The following is a 13,901-nucleotide window of genomic DNA, read 5'->3' on the forward strand; positions in this document are numbered from 1 at the left end:
GTACAAGAAAACCCTACACTTTGTGAAAAAAAGGTACCATTGGGTTCTATGAACTTCATTTGGAGATCCACATAAAGAATCTACGCTCTTACCCCTCAAAAAAGGGAAAAAAATCTAAGCTTATTACTTTTAACAACCTTCCGTGATTTCACAATGTATACATGAACACATATACAAGAGCTATGTACCTGCGTAAGCATGAACAAACTATTCCCTTATTGGGTAACATAAGTAATACTAGATGCAACGGACATTAATCTAAATATAAACCTGTGAGAGATCTTTCATTTTTCTTTCTTTTTTTGTTCCTTCTTTGATTAGTAAATAGAACATATGATTTTGTAGAAGTTGCAGCCATTAGGGCTGACAAACTATCCGATCTGGTAAGGGCTTACCATCAAGGGTATGATCAGATGCGATCATTGATCTGATTGAGTGTGATCCGAAAAAATTGGACCCATTGACAACCTTAGCAGATATCAATGAGATTGGTGTTTCTGTGCTCGGCCATGTGATACTAATGAATCATCTCTTTTGGAACCCTCTGGCTTCCGTGCCCATGCTGGTGCATGATCAGGTCCATAACGGTAATCATAGAAAAGCTCTTCACTGGCTTCAATATGCTCCTTGGCAAAAATGCCGACACGATGATCCCCAGCTACCAGCATTACCTGTACAAGCCAACAGTGAATCAAAGAAGACTAACAAAATTTCGCACATCTTCGGTGGACTAGACATACCTTTGCATAACAATTAGGGTTTGACGAGTGGTTTGCAAATTTCAGCTTGTCGCCTTTACGATAAGCATCAAGAACAGACTGCAAACAACCACTTATAGATCTCATATACAGATTAATGATAGAATTTGAAACTCAGATGAAAATCGTGAAATGTGTTCTACTTCATTTTACTAATGGAACTGAAGAAAAAGGAAAGGAGTACAATGACCACAGCCAATCAAAGAATGAAGAATAGTTTGAAAATCAAAAAAGAAAACAAGGATTCAGAACCAGTTATTGCCAGTTCGGTTTGATACTTAAAAAGAGTAATGAATTAACTACAAAAAGTCTGTTACAAGTTCTTCTACAGTTCCTTTTTTGGTACTAAGTTTTTCTAGTTGAATTGGTTGTTCCAGTGCAAAGACATGGAATGGCAACTGCAATTAGACATATCCTAGAAAGAAAGGTTGATATTTTAAAGTCAAGCATAGAATAGAACACAGGTCTAGTTTTCTATTCTTGAGGGTTGCAGTTTTGATACAATTCGGAAATGTATAGCTGACAGCCAAATTTTGTTTTCATGTCTCCATCTGGTTATCCCCTTTCCATGGGGAAAGTTTCAGCCCCATAGCCTTATGCCACGTGACAAAGCAGTTACTTATTCATGCCCCATTTCTTTAGGCTCTGTTTGTGGTTAAAAAAAAAAAGGAATGTAAATTTATTTTTTATAGAGTTCGTTTTTTCAGAGGTAGAAAAAAGTTGATGTGAAGTTCTACAGAGGGGTTGATATTTATGCCCAGAGACTGAAAGATCGTAACAGGAATGGAATATATTTCCCTATTTCACTTTAATTCCAAGCATTCTGCATCAAAATGAGACTATTCATGGGGTGTTATATGTACACTAAATGTACAAAGAAAGTGGCATGGAGCTATCATTGGCAAGGGAACCTGCATGTGGCTGATTTTTGAACATTCTGGATCTGCCACATCAGTCTTCCATGTGGCAGAAAACAGGCCGTGCAGACTTCAAAGCCAAAAGTTGCAGTAGAAAAAGAGGTCAACATATAATATAAATATAATTTACACACTTATAGTTCCCCCAGAGAAAGAAGTAAAAGAGTAGAAGTAAAAAAAAAAGAAAGGGGGGGGGGGGTGGGGGTGGGAATTTAACCCAGTATCGCTTGCCTGATCATTCAAGTCAAAAAGGAATGATGAATTTGCACGGTCATAAATCTTCCCACGCTTATCTGCTTCACGGTGGGAGATCAGTTCACCAGTGTATTCTCCAAGATAATCATTTTTGTTAACAGAGTTCTGAAATCACAGAATATATTTTGAGAAGAATTAACAAGAAGATATAAAGAAACAGAAGACGACTCTTATCCTCACACCTTTATAAAGGCTCCCCATCCAGCAACGTCAGATCTCCCCAGAAGGATCTGAAAATTTGAGATAGCAGTTAAAAATGCAACTCATTGCCATCACATAGATTTTCATATATGAAAGGGGTAAATACTGCTCACTCTTTGTTGTTGCTTCAGGAGAAGCTTCATGTTTCCACATTGGTAACCATCTCCTCGTCCTGGTGGCTCACCCAAGGAACCGTCCCCACAGCTGCACAAAGTGTACAACACAGTAAATGAAAGCCCCAGATGTAAAACTCCATAAAAGAGACAATCATGCCATCTCATATGGCCATTTATGTTAAGGGGTTGAAACGGTAAATTCCTTGCCTGGATTTAATAAGTATTCAAATCTTAGGGTTGGGCAAATTTCCAACAGAGAAAACTACGCCAAAGAGGGTTTCCAGTGGAAAACTGAACTATACTGCAAATTCTGAGAGTTTGATAATGCCAATGATTTTCCAGGCATCTATAAAATACTGACAAAAGTGTATTTACTATTTGTGGAAATTCTTTGTTAAGTACTTGAAAAAAGAAAAATCAACCAATCAACAGCTTTTTTCTGGGAAGGGGGTATACCAGATCCATAGAATTAAGTTGCTGACTTAAACATAAAATATAAAATACGAAAGTCATTACCTAACCCAGCAATTCCTACATACATCTGGGTCACATTCACGGCCAGCTGCAAAGCATGGACACTGCCGACTTCTGCATTGACTTTTGGCACAGTGGCATCCCCGGAACCGATTTTTGCAGCTCTTTGAACACCTGAAAATTTAGAAGATAACTCCAAGGATTAATGATGCAGATTAATAATCAAAATAGACTTATTTTATTAGGAATAAGCCTAGGGTTGGGTTGTCTATGTGTTGGGCCTTCAATCCATGCGGTTTGGACTGTATTGGACCACTTTTATGGGTCTAAAAGGGGGGCTCTAAGATTGAGTACGGGATGACTAGTTTGTTTCCTTTTTAGTTGGGTTTGATTTGAGTTATATTTGTTTCTTTAGGAGTCAAGTTATTAATTGAGTCGAGTCATTAGTGGTTAGTTTCCTTCTTCAACTAGTTTCTAATTTCAGTTTAGTTTTAATTTCAGTTTTAGTAACTATTGTATTTGGAGAATATTTGGTTTCCTTTTTGAGGAACATTCTATTTTGTAATTCCCTCCCCCATCAGTGTTATAAATAAAGAAGAGGGCTCCCATTAAGCCTCGAACGATTTTTATTAAATGAAAAAATATGCTGCTGTTGCCGCTGGTCTCTGTTGAGGCTGCTCTTTGTGTTTGATCAAGGAAGAAGGGTTTGGTGTCTGATCCAAGTGACTCCTTGCAGCGTGAAGTCCAGGAGGTCTTCTTCAGGCTCTATTATTCTCTTTAAGTTCTCACTATTTTCAAGGTTTAAACGACACTACAAATCAGGTACACTTAATTCTGCTTCTGCCCAGAATTTTCTGCAAAACAGAGCACTTGGCCCTACTGGAAGAAACGGTTCCAGTTGTCGGATGGTTCCCATTTTTCGGTCGAATGTTCCCCCCTGTCCAAGTAGGGTTCAACCCAATTTTTGGCTGATTCTGTTCATCCAGTTGTGAGTTTTTTAAAATCACCGTGTTCTTGTCTTTTAATGACCTGCTGTGTCCAGAATTGAAGTCGATTGCTGTGACTGATGTTATACTGTTGTCTTAAGACTGTGGATCATTATTACTGCTGATTTGAACCTCTAAAGTCATCTGAAGTTCCTGGTTATGTTTATTTAATTACTACTGTCCTGTCCTAACCCAGACTGATGGTCTGAGATCGATGGACTGCTGATTTATTATTGTTTTGCTGATTTGTTATTGCTGGTATATTGGGTACTAGGTTGTTCTTTGGTTCACAAGATCCTGTTGTTTGGGTCTAGTTTGGCTTGTCAAACCTAGTCCTACATTAATTAATCAAATATTTTGACCTAACTAGGTACACACTAGAGGTCTGTCTTCAGTGCTTATCTCTTTCCATTGTTTATGGATGAATTAACTAGGCATATGCAAGATGAGGCCTCGGAAATATGTTTTCCACTTGGTAATGACATATTCTTGATGTGATGTACAGATAGATTCTTTAGAATCAAAGGTTTTAAAATGCTTAACAACATAAGCAGGATTAGGGCAGGGGCATGTGGAGACATATTAAGAAAATAGGAGTAACAGGAAGGAAATTCAATTGATGGACCAGATGTTATACTAGACAGAACATTTCCTAGTTCGGTTTCATCATCCATAAAGAATTAATTGAAGTTGTTTCTTGTAGATTCAGAACAGGCAAGATGAAGTGAGATTGGATGTCATTACTACATTGCCGATCAACTTTAAAAAGGAGATTATAAAGCAGTGAATATGTAAGTTCTATTCTCTTCCACATCGACTTTGATAAAAATTAACGTGAAATATCCCAAGCTCTGTTAGTCTCATTCTCTAGATATAATACTTCAGTGAGGACAACATTGCATAAATACCCTCTACCTTCAACCATATTAACATGAAACATCCTATCTTAGGTGAGTTAATATTTCTTGGTGAGATATACAAAAAGCCTAACATACCCACAGTACTTCTCACAGCAAGTTCCATTATGCAGACATGGGCACTGCTTTCCACACAAAGGCTGGCATGCACATGGTGTATACTGCTTACAGGACTGATTTTTCCCATCTGCAATTCTTTTGCGAATTGATGGATGACCAACAGATTTCCAAGTATATTTTAGCTTCCTTGCCCTTCCCCTTCGACGGAATAATCGCGATCTTGTTGGCACCTCTTGCTCCTGATAACAATGTGATTTAGAAACACACACACACACACACACACAGATAGGAAGACAAAGGACAAGCAACACACAAACGGCCTATGAATCTCCACAGATAGGAATTGTTTAGCAACACACAAATCTATTGGGAAAACCTATCAGCAACATATCAGAAATCCTATGTTGATTTATTAAAAAAGTAATTGGGGGTGGGGAGAGGGGGAAGGAACATTATTAAATGATGTACTCCGAATTTGAGGGTTGCATACTTGCATTGCAGTGTCAGATTGGAATTTGGAACACCCAGCTTATGTTGGCAAATGCACATCAATCTAAAGTTTTCGAGTCAGCCTTCACAATAGTGGACCTCATGAATCATGCGCTATCCATTAGAAAGGATTGGATGAACAATTTTTTTCTAAAAAAACAGAAAAGGGACTATTATCCCTAGGCTATGTACAAATGCCTAAATGTATGGAAGAATAAAAGGACAAGCTTAATTTCCATTGCAAAGAGAAAAAGAGGTGGTCAAGTACAGTAATTTAGCTTACCTCATAAAACATAAAAAAGGAAAATCATGAGATACCCTTGGCAAGTGGGCATGCTTTTCCCTTATTGGTATTATCAGTGTCCTATAAGGTGGTTGGTCGTGGTTACATGCATCCCATGTGATTTCCATATTTTTCCTTCATATTGATTTTAGCTTCTTGAGAGTCTTGTTTCAGGAGCTGTTAAACTTTTTGGGTTGTGAGCAGATAAAGCTCATTGAAGCAAACAAGAATGGCATGTACCCCATATACAGCTCACACTATGTAATCACAGTCGATATACGATAGTGTTTATAGTGAGCTATCAAAACTAGAAAACGAGTTGCATAACTCCGCCCAATGTTTGTTTGGACATCAATTATTTCCTTGTGATCCCAAGTCCCAACATTAGATACAGGCAGAAATTTTTCCCCCAAATGAAAAAGGCAAAAAGACAAAGAAATTAAAAAATATATATAAAACAAATAAAATAATAAATAAATTCTGATGCAAACCATATATTCCGTATCAGCTTTTCCATTGTCTTCCAGGCATGCATTTGGCTGAACATCAGATCCAAGTGATATTGCAGCTCCATCATGAGCCATGTAAGTGAATACCTCCATACAGGTCTTTAAGCCAGGCAGTAGGTTTCTAGCTATAAGGCAACTGCAAGGCAAAATATATACATTAAGCATAAATACACATATAAACACAGATAGTTTAGAAGGCAAGTAGTAGAAGAGCGACACAGTTCAAATATACTCCACAAAGCAAATACATTTCATCACCAGAAATGTGTCTTCACAGTTGAACTACTAATCACAATGAACTACATTCAGGAATTCAAAAATATGGTTTGCATCTGAAATTACAGAATTAATATTTTATTAAATTTAAACATATTCTGCAAAATTTAATTATAGCATTGCATAAATTTATGGCTTAGATAAACCATTTTTCTGATGGACTTTGTGGGTGCAAACATTCACTTTTTTAGATCATTTTCTGCAGTTAGTATATTCAAGGTAGCAAAATTTCTATGTGAGAAATATACCTACCTACATCAGGCTACAACGCTTAAAAAAAAAAAAAAAAAAAAAAAAACAATCAAACAAACAAAAAGGAAGCTGGAATTTTGGAAGGTAATCCTCCAATTTGCTTGAATGAGAAATTTTTATGTAAGTTTGTGAACTTCTGTCCAAGAAGATGTCCTTGGAATTATCATACCTTCCACTTGGATTACAAGTGAAATCTTGGCTTACATTAGACTAGCTACACTCCTTTAATTCAGAAAGGCATAAAGGAAAAAATCATGAAAAGAGATGACTGTAAAAATATCCTATATTTTCTTCGTAATTTTATTCAGTCTTAAAGCATTTTCCCCTTCTCTCATCCCCAATAATAGCTGATATTTCCATCTATTAGAATTACTACTTTACTATATCTCCGCCTACTCCCTCTACAACAGAAATATAGGAAATCGAGGGACCAGATTTAGAATTTCTTGTAATTTCTTATCAAACATCCATAAATGGAAACTTTTATGGATCCTCGCATGGGACCTCAGCAGAAATATCAACCACCTGACTGAGCAATCAGCAATGTAATTTTACACCAATCCTATTATTCACATGGCAGTTGCATAGTAGAGTTTGTAAAACCAGTATCTATGCATCCATGTATGCCACAAATTAGGCCCCTCTCTGCTTAAGGCATGGACCAAAAGGTGACAGCTCTACAAATTTGTTTCCTTTGTCTTTCCCTTCTCTTTTTAACCCCCCCTCCTTTTCTCTTATTTTGGTCCTTTGCATAAAAGTGCTGGGAATTGGGAGTTATAGAGCCATAGTCCCACATCGGTTTGTTTCCTTCATATACTTGAGGAGCTCTCTCCACCTAATCCCTAAAGCTTTGGGTTAGACCCTTCAACATGGCAGCAAAGCCCATGGTTCAAGGTTCTTTACCTCGTGTGCCTTTCCACATGTACCGCGACATCTGATTCCACCCACATGTGGGCGATGTTGGGAGCCATGGTTCCACCTTGGCTTGTTCAAGTCCTTGGTGCCTCCATATGCTTGAGGAACTCTCCCCACCTCTTGCCTTGAGGTTTTGGTTTACCCTCCAACAAAAAGCCATCAAATTACTCATTGGTATAATATTTATGTGATCAACATGAAGCTGTTTCTCTTAATACTTTACATTCTCAAACAGCATTTCTCTAACCACGTAAGAAAATGAAAAATAAAACAGAAATAAGAAGAAAATATCTCAATAAGGTCACAAAATCCTCGACAAAATTATCGTACTAACTTTGCATGCTAGCATGGACGGCCAACTCAAGTGCCACCAAACATGACCCAGGATCTTTAATTTCTGTCTGCATATAAACAAGATTAAAAGAAAGCCAGTGGCCTCCTTTTAAAAGAAAACATAGAAGCAAATTACATATAATATCTTAAGCCCAATATGGAGACACTGGCAAAAACATGCAAAGATGACCAGAATCCTTATTGGAATCTCAGTTAAAGCCCAAAGGGCTCTGCAAGTTGACTGTGCTACCCTCTACTCATAGTTAATTTCAGCCAAAAAGCAGCACACCATGTGTAAATGAGTTTAATGAGGGTCAAAATATTGATGGCTGAAATTACAACAGAAACTGCAGATACATGGTGCACTCTACAGTTGGAGTTCCCTATTCAATGGATGGTTGGAATAAGCTGCATTATTCATGTGGCCCAAATTGAAGGTCAGCCAGCAAAGAAATCTAATTTACCACAAATAGAAGGCTTTTCCGTGCATGTATCTAGGTAAAGAAAATGATAGAATTTTAGCGATTTCAGAATCCAGTACCTGTTTTTCCCAAATATCTCAATTCCTTTTAGGTACAGTTCTTTCTCAATAGGTTTCCACTCACATCCACTTAAAGCTCCATCACTTTGTCCTTTTCTGGAATTGGATGACTGCTTAATAGGCATTTCTATGGTACTATTTGTTGGATGTTCTATGCCCTCATTATTCTCATCAGATGTAACTATACAAGTATGCTGAGAAGATTCATTGGTCTTTTGGTGTTCATTGCTGAGGAATACTTCAGAAACTGAACACATAATATTGGCACTGGATGCAAGATCAACTGGCAGATCTTCCGAACCTACAGAAACTCCATCGGAGTCTAATATTTTTTTCTGCTTCTTGATAGCAGAACCCTGAAATTCATCAGAACCTGGGAAAGCAGAACCCTGAAATCCATCAGAATCTGGTCTCAAGTTTCCCAGTGTCATACTTCCATGCTTTAAGACCTTGTACTTACCCATGTCCTCATATGAGGATATATCTACAACAGATGTATTGATGTTCAATGCTTCGATAGAAACTTCTGGACTATCATCAGCAGCCCTTTTCCTATAACTGCATCTTCCATCAGCTATGACGCCTCTGCTATTATTACCAGGAATTGTACTAGTATCAGACTTTTGTAGTACATCTCTGCCACCTTCCATTACCTGCAAGCCAGCCGATATGTGAGATAGAATTGGAATTTTTCTTGACCAGAAAGAACACAAACCTAAAGGACTTATAAAGGTTCAAAATAATGGCTAGTAAAAAGAAAAAAGAAATTATCTTCTCTGTTGAAAGGATAAAAGAAACAAGGGGAAAAAATTCTCTATAAGTAGAAGAAGTCTTCACTTATTCCAAAGGACATATTGCTTCCTGATAGGTAACAAGTGTGCACACAATTTCAGTCAAAATTCTGACATTTCCCAATTTAGGTATCGCCCGAGACAAAACTTCCAAAGTTTCGCATGGCTTTACCAAACAATTCCAACCAATCCTTATACAAGTGACATGTTTTGATGGAAACATACATCCTTTCCCATATTTCGACCGAAAATCTCAAGTTTCATGGGTTTCAACCAGGAAAGGGGCACAAAACATCAATTTTTACTCAAGTTTTTACAATCTTCTTCTACTACCTTGCATTATCAACCTAGAGAGGATTTCTTGGAGCTTCAAAGTAAACCCACTTTTTCCCCAAACTTCATTTTTTTTTGTTCAAAATAGTAGTCAACATAGTAGAATTCTTTCAATGCAACCATGTGTGCCATGTGTGCCACCTCCACATCCGCACAGTCTTAGTGAGCCATTCCTAGTTTGGGATACCTGCAAGTCTGCAAGATGTTAATGATGGGGCTTATAGGTGGGCAGTAATGGGCTTTCAAAACATGTCATGGGATTCATATGTGTTGAATCAAGAGGAGTAGCTATGACATCTACAATGGTACACACCTCGTGGATTAGAGCTTCCTAGAGACTCCTCCTAGTATTGAGTGGTGAGTGTTGTATGACTAATTCACTATCTAAGTTATTTGTTTTGATTGTTTTAATAGCTTATTTACATTTCTAGTATCTAAGTTATACGTAGACTTATTGTGTATAACAAATTAATAAGGCTAGTGTACACTAGAGTTAATACTACAAGTACCATTTTGGTTATTCTTGTGGGGAAAATACTTCATGGATTAGCTTTAAAAGGTAAAAAATAGGTTGTACACAAAAATATCAAACCAAAAAAATATTTTCTGCAGGTCGAAACCAAGGTTTACACATAGCCCAAAGTACCTAGTTTCCCCGATATTTCACAGTTTTTGACCATGAGATTTAGATTAATTTGGTTCAATCATAAAAAAAGAAGGCTATGGAGAGGATGATGTTTCACAGAGAATTAAAATAGGATGGATAAAGTGGAGAGTCCGTATGGAGTGTTGTGTGATCGACATATTCCTTTAGAACTTAATGAAAATTTTTTTATAAGACAGTCAAAGGTATGATTTATGGTGTAGAGTTTTGGGCAGTTAAGAAGCATCATATAGATAAACTCAATGTAGCGAAGATGAGGATGTTGAGATGGATTAGTGGGAAAACTAGAGAGGATAAAGTGAAAAATGATCATATTAGAGTTGATTTGGGAGTAGCTCCGGTAAATGATAAGCTACGAGAAAGTTGTTTGAGGTAGCATAGCCCTGTTCAACGGAGGCCTTTGGATGCTCCAATACAGATGAGCGATTTGATTCATATAGAAGGAGCTAAAAGAGCCGGGGGCAACCTAAAATGACCTTAAGAGAAGTGGTGAGGACATGCATAGCATAAGCCTTGTATCAGTCCCTGTTGTCATGGAACATAATAGAACTAGGAAGGACAAAAGGAGACTTTCAATCAGAAGAGGAAGAATGGAACAAGAAAATACAGAAGGTTAGTGCCTTGAATTGAATACTTCCACATTAATGAGCTTGAACATGACCAGGAAACAGTCACTGACCTCCCAAGGAAAAAACTCTCTAAATAGAGACCTAAAGAACTGTTGTGCAACAAAGACTTGGCAGGGTTCTGGCCCAATGCATATAGTTTTTGTCTTTGAGTTAGATCTTGTTTGAGACATGAACGTCAACATAGCATGGTGGGGAAAGTAAACCAGAAAACTACTTGGTTACAAAATTTATATACGATAAACAACAGTACCATAAACACCAGTCAGTAGTCTAACTTCCAAAATCAGAGCTGTACCTGCAGAAAGCACTGATTGCTGCAAGGTCTGCCATTCTCTTCAGTTTCACACCAATTTGGTTGCTTTTCACTCTGTCAAGCAAACCATACATCAGAACAACAAACGAAAGATATCTTGAGATTCCAAGTAGGATAGTAGAAAAATCACAACTTCTTACAGGGACGACTAGACTTTGAGAACAGCCATGTAAGCGGCAATCAAATACCTGGGGTTTGACATCAGCATACATCAGTCAATATTGACAGTTTATTCTTGTAGTAAGAATCTGCAGGATATATTGTTATCTTTCACAAATGACATAAGACTAGAATTTTCTCAGATCAAGTACCAAGCAACGTCGACAGAAAAGATTGTCAAAAGAATCTAAAGCTGCAGTAAGGCTTTTCCCCAGAAATATGTTCCTCTCAGATACTCTTTCTGCAGAAGCTTCCAATTTTTCGGGCTGCTTTTCTGGATGTTGCTCTATGAGTGTGTTGTATCTCTCCTGCAGATGTTAAGGAGAAGCACCAAACAAAGATGCTAGTAAAATGTAACAGCTAAACTTAAATAAATAACAAATGAAAACACTACTGATGGTTCATTGAATGAAACAAATATCCAGATTTATGAGATTGAAATTTCAAACCCATTGCTTGTCTGGATTTGAAAGATATACCTGGATTTCTGATGCAGTGGCTCCAATGAACTCGCTCACAATATTAAGCACTTCCCGATTTAGTCCATATTCCTGGATGACCTTCCTGCAGAAGCAAGAACAATGAAACACAAAATCATTAAACTACCTACAAAAGATCCAAACTTATAATAAAACCCAGCCATGCATAGTTACGAGAACCAATTTATGAGCCATTAAAGACTTGTATGGCCATGTTGTGTCTTCTGGGATAAAAGAGAACCCCAAATCCAAATATCACAATCGGTGTGGGGAATCTCCGAAGGAGTGAATCCAAGAGAGCTCAGGCTGTTTGCATTAGATTCTTCTGCATGTTCTTTCAGTTGGGAGGTCACTTCACTTCAAGCAAAACTTTCTCATTTTTCCTTCCAAACACTTGGCAACTCAACAACAGATTTCACTTACCCCTTCTTTCTAATACATACCAACATGGTTAAAGTGATAGGCACAAAAAAGTCCAAAGGCCTCTATTGCCTGAGGGATAAGGTGAGCAGCATAGTTGTCAAGGCATCTCTTAGGCGTCCAGGTGCCCTTTGCTGGAAGGTTTCCTAGGAGACGCATAGGCAACACCTTGATGCCTTGATGCCTTGACACCTTGTTGGTGTCACCTTGTTTTTTCCCTCCTCCAACACCTAGGATCGCCTAGATGCCATGAGAATCATTGTGAGAAGTAATAGGGTTTCCAGTTAAAGAGATTTTTTTCCATAATAATTAAAATATTAGAATGTCAAGAGAGAAGGTGAAATGCACACATATCATTACTCATTTCTTCTTAAACATATAAAATAAAATAAAATAAAAATACTACATTCTACATTTTCCTCGAGTGCACAGACAATAGATGGAAGACCCAAAAGGAAAAGGTAAAAATCCAAATAAAAAAACATTATGGTACTTCAAAGGAATACATGTTTATCCAAGTTCATGTGCATGCACTCACAAAATACACCAACAAATTTCAGTAAGGTGCATGATTGGGTCCCCTTTGCCTAGCTCCAGGGGAATTTTTTAAGCACAAAAGGTGGCAGATGATTCAAGGTTTATGCCCATGTGAGACATAAGGCACCTTATGTGCACTCGATTCCACCTTGCTCCTTAGGCACTCTTTGGGAAGACTCCAGAACATGATTTTAAGAGAAAGTAAAACTAAGCTTTTCTAGTAATTTACTGCATCAAAGGGTTCTGCTCTTCTGTTGTTTTCATCCTCAAATGATTATGTTCCTTCTGACAGAGCATGGAAGCAGAGGAAGAACTCTTGCAATAATGATGATTTTCAGCTGTAATAGAGGTGCATTAATTTCAAATAAGTAAGAGAAAAATATTAGTTTAAAGTAATTAGGTTGGGCTCCGAAATAAATTTCTAGACACAATGAAATTTCCACTGGTTTTAAAAGTGTGGGCCACGTTAAGGCTCTCACCCCAAAGCAATGCTAATGAAAATGCTTTGTAACCTGGGCCTAATATTTTGTTTCCTTTCTAGGAACAGGGTTGGGTGGGTTCAAGATGAATCCAGTCTTCTACAACAAAAAATAAGAACGCTACTGTCAGGAGCAATACGGTGCAAATCGTACTTGGGTAAAAAAGCAAAGGGGAGCCCAAAGATCACCTGGGTTGAAGTGGTGAGAAAAGACATGAGTGCTTGTGAGTTGACAGCAGATATGACATTAAATTGAGTGGAATTGCAGAATAGGAGTCATGAAGCCAACTCAAAATAATTAGGATAATGCTTATCTGAGTTTAGTTAGTTTTGGGTAAGTTGGTTAATGCCACATATCAGAGATTTGAATTTTTTTCGTTGATAATTTATTTGGTAGCCCTTCTCTATCTTTGAATTTCTTTACCAATTTTCTCAGTTTAGCTCCTTATCTATCATTCAATTAACTTTCAAAGCATAACACCTCCTGGATCATGTATCAGAAAAACGGCCTTGATGCCTTTCCTCATGCTTTACTTTGCATAATGGTGGGTAGCAATTTACCATTGTCCTGGAAGATTGATTTCATTCTTTTCGGTGGGGAGGGGAAAAAGAGAAGCAAGAATGCAAGATCATGGATCTCCAAGGTAAAACATTGTAAATATCATCAGCGTTGTTTCTAATGAAGGAAATATTCTCTCTTTCCAACAGAAAGCAACTTTTTTTTTTTTTTCAAAAGGCTAGAAATACAAACAAAACGCATGAATGTTAAGTAGAAGAAAAAATAAAAAACTAAGAACTGTGAATTCCCCCCCCCCC

The 13,901-nt window shown here is 37.5% G+C and overlaps 1 protein-coding gene across 3 annotated transcripts in view; it reads right to left on the reverse strand.

The window, feature by feature from the left end:
* Nucleotides 1-88: 88 nt before the first annotated feature.
* The window catches only part of LOC122090550 (histone-lysine N-methyltransferase EZ3), a 16,675-nt gene continuing 2,862 nt past the window's right edge, over nucleotides 89-13,901 (reverse strand). For 2 of the 3 annotated variants that reach the window (XM_042660190.1, XM_042660191.1), the window contains 14 exons: nucleotides 11,651-11,735; nucleotides 11,324-11,479; nucleotides 11,153-11,200; nucleotides 10,995-11,066; nucleotides 8,743-8,935; nucleotides 8,283-8,655; nucleotides 5,948-6,101; nucleotides 4,703-4,923; nucleotides 2,764-2,895; nucleotides 2,245-2,335; nucleotides 2,113-2,160; nucleotides 1,907-2,035; nucleotides 741-818; nucleotides 89-671 (listed from right to left, as the gene is read on the reverse strand). In XM_042660190.1, the coding sequence (XP_042516124.1) occupies nucleotides 480-671; nucleotides 741-818; nucleotides 1,907-2,035; nucleotides 2,113-2,160; nucleotides 2,245-2,335; nucleotides 2,764-2,895; nucleotides 4,703-4,923; nucleotides 5,948-6,101; nucleotides 8,283-8,655; nucleotides 8,743-8,935; nucleotides 10,995-11,066; nucleotides 11,153-11,200; nucleotides 11,324-11,479; nucleotides 11,651-11,735 (1,972 nt within the window). In that variant the 3' untranslated portion in view covers nucleotides 89-479. Of the gene's footprint in view, nucleotides 672-740; nucleotides 819-1,906; nucleotides 2,036-2,112; nucleotides 2,161-2,244; nucleotides 2,336-2,763; nucleotides 2,896-4,702; nucleotides 4,924-5,947; nucleotides 6,102-8,282; nucleotides 8,936-10,994; nucleotides 11,067-11,152; nucleotides 11,201-11,323; nucleotides 11,480-11,650; nucleotides 11,736-13,901 lie in introns of all 3 variants that reach the window. The other variant, XM_042660189.1, reaches the window with a different exon arrangement.

The sequence above is a fragment of the Macadamia integrifolia genome, chromosome 10, assembly GCF_013358625.1.
Source record: "Macadamia integrifolia cultivar HAES 741 chromosome 10, SCU_Mint_v3, whole genome shotgun sequence".
NCBI classification, from domain to species: Eukaryota; Viridiplantae; Streptophyta; class Magnoliopsida; order Proteales; family Proteaceae; genus Macadamia; species Macadamia integrifolia.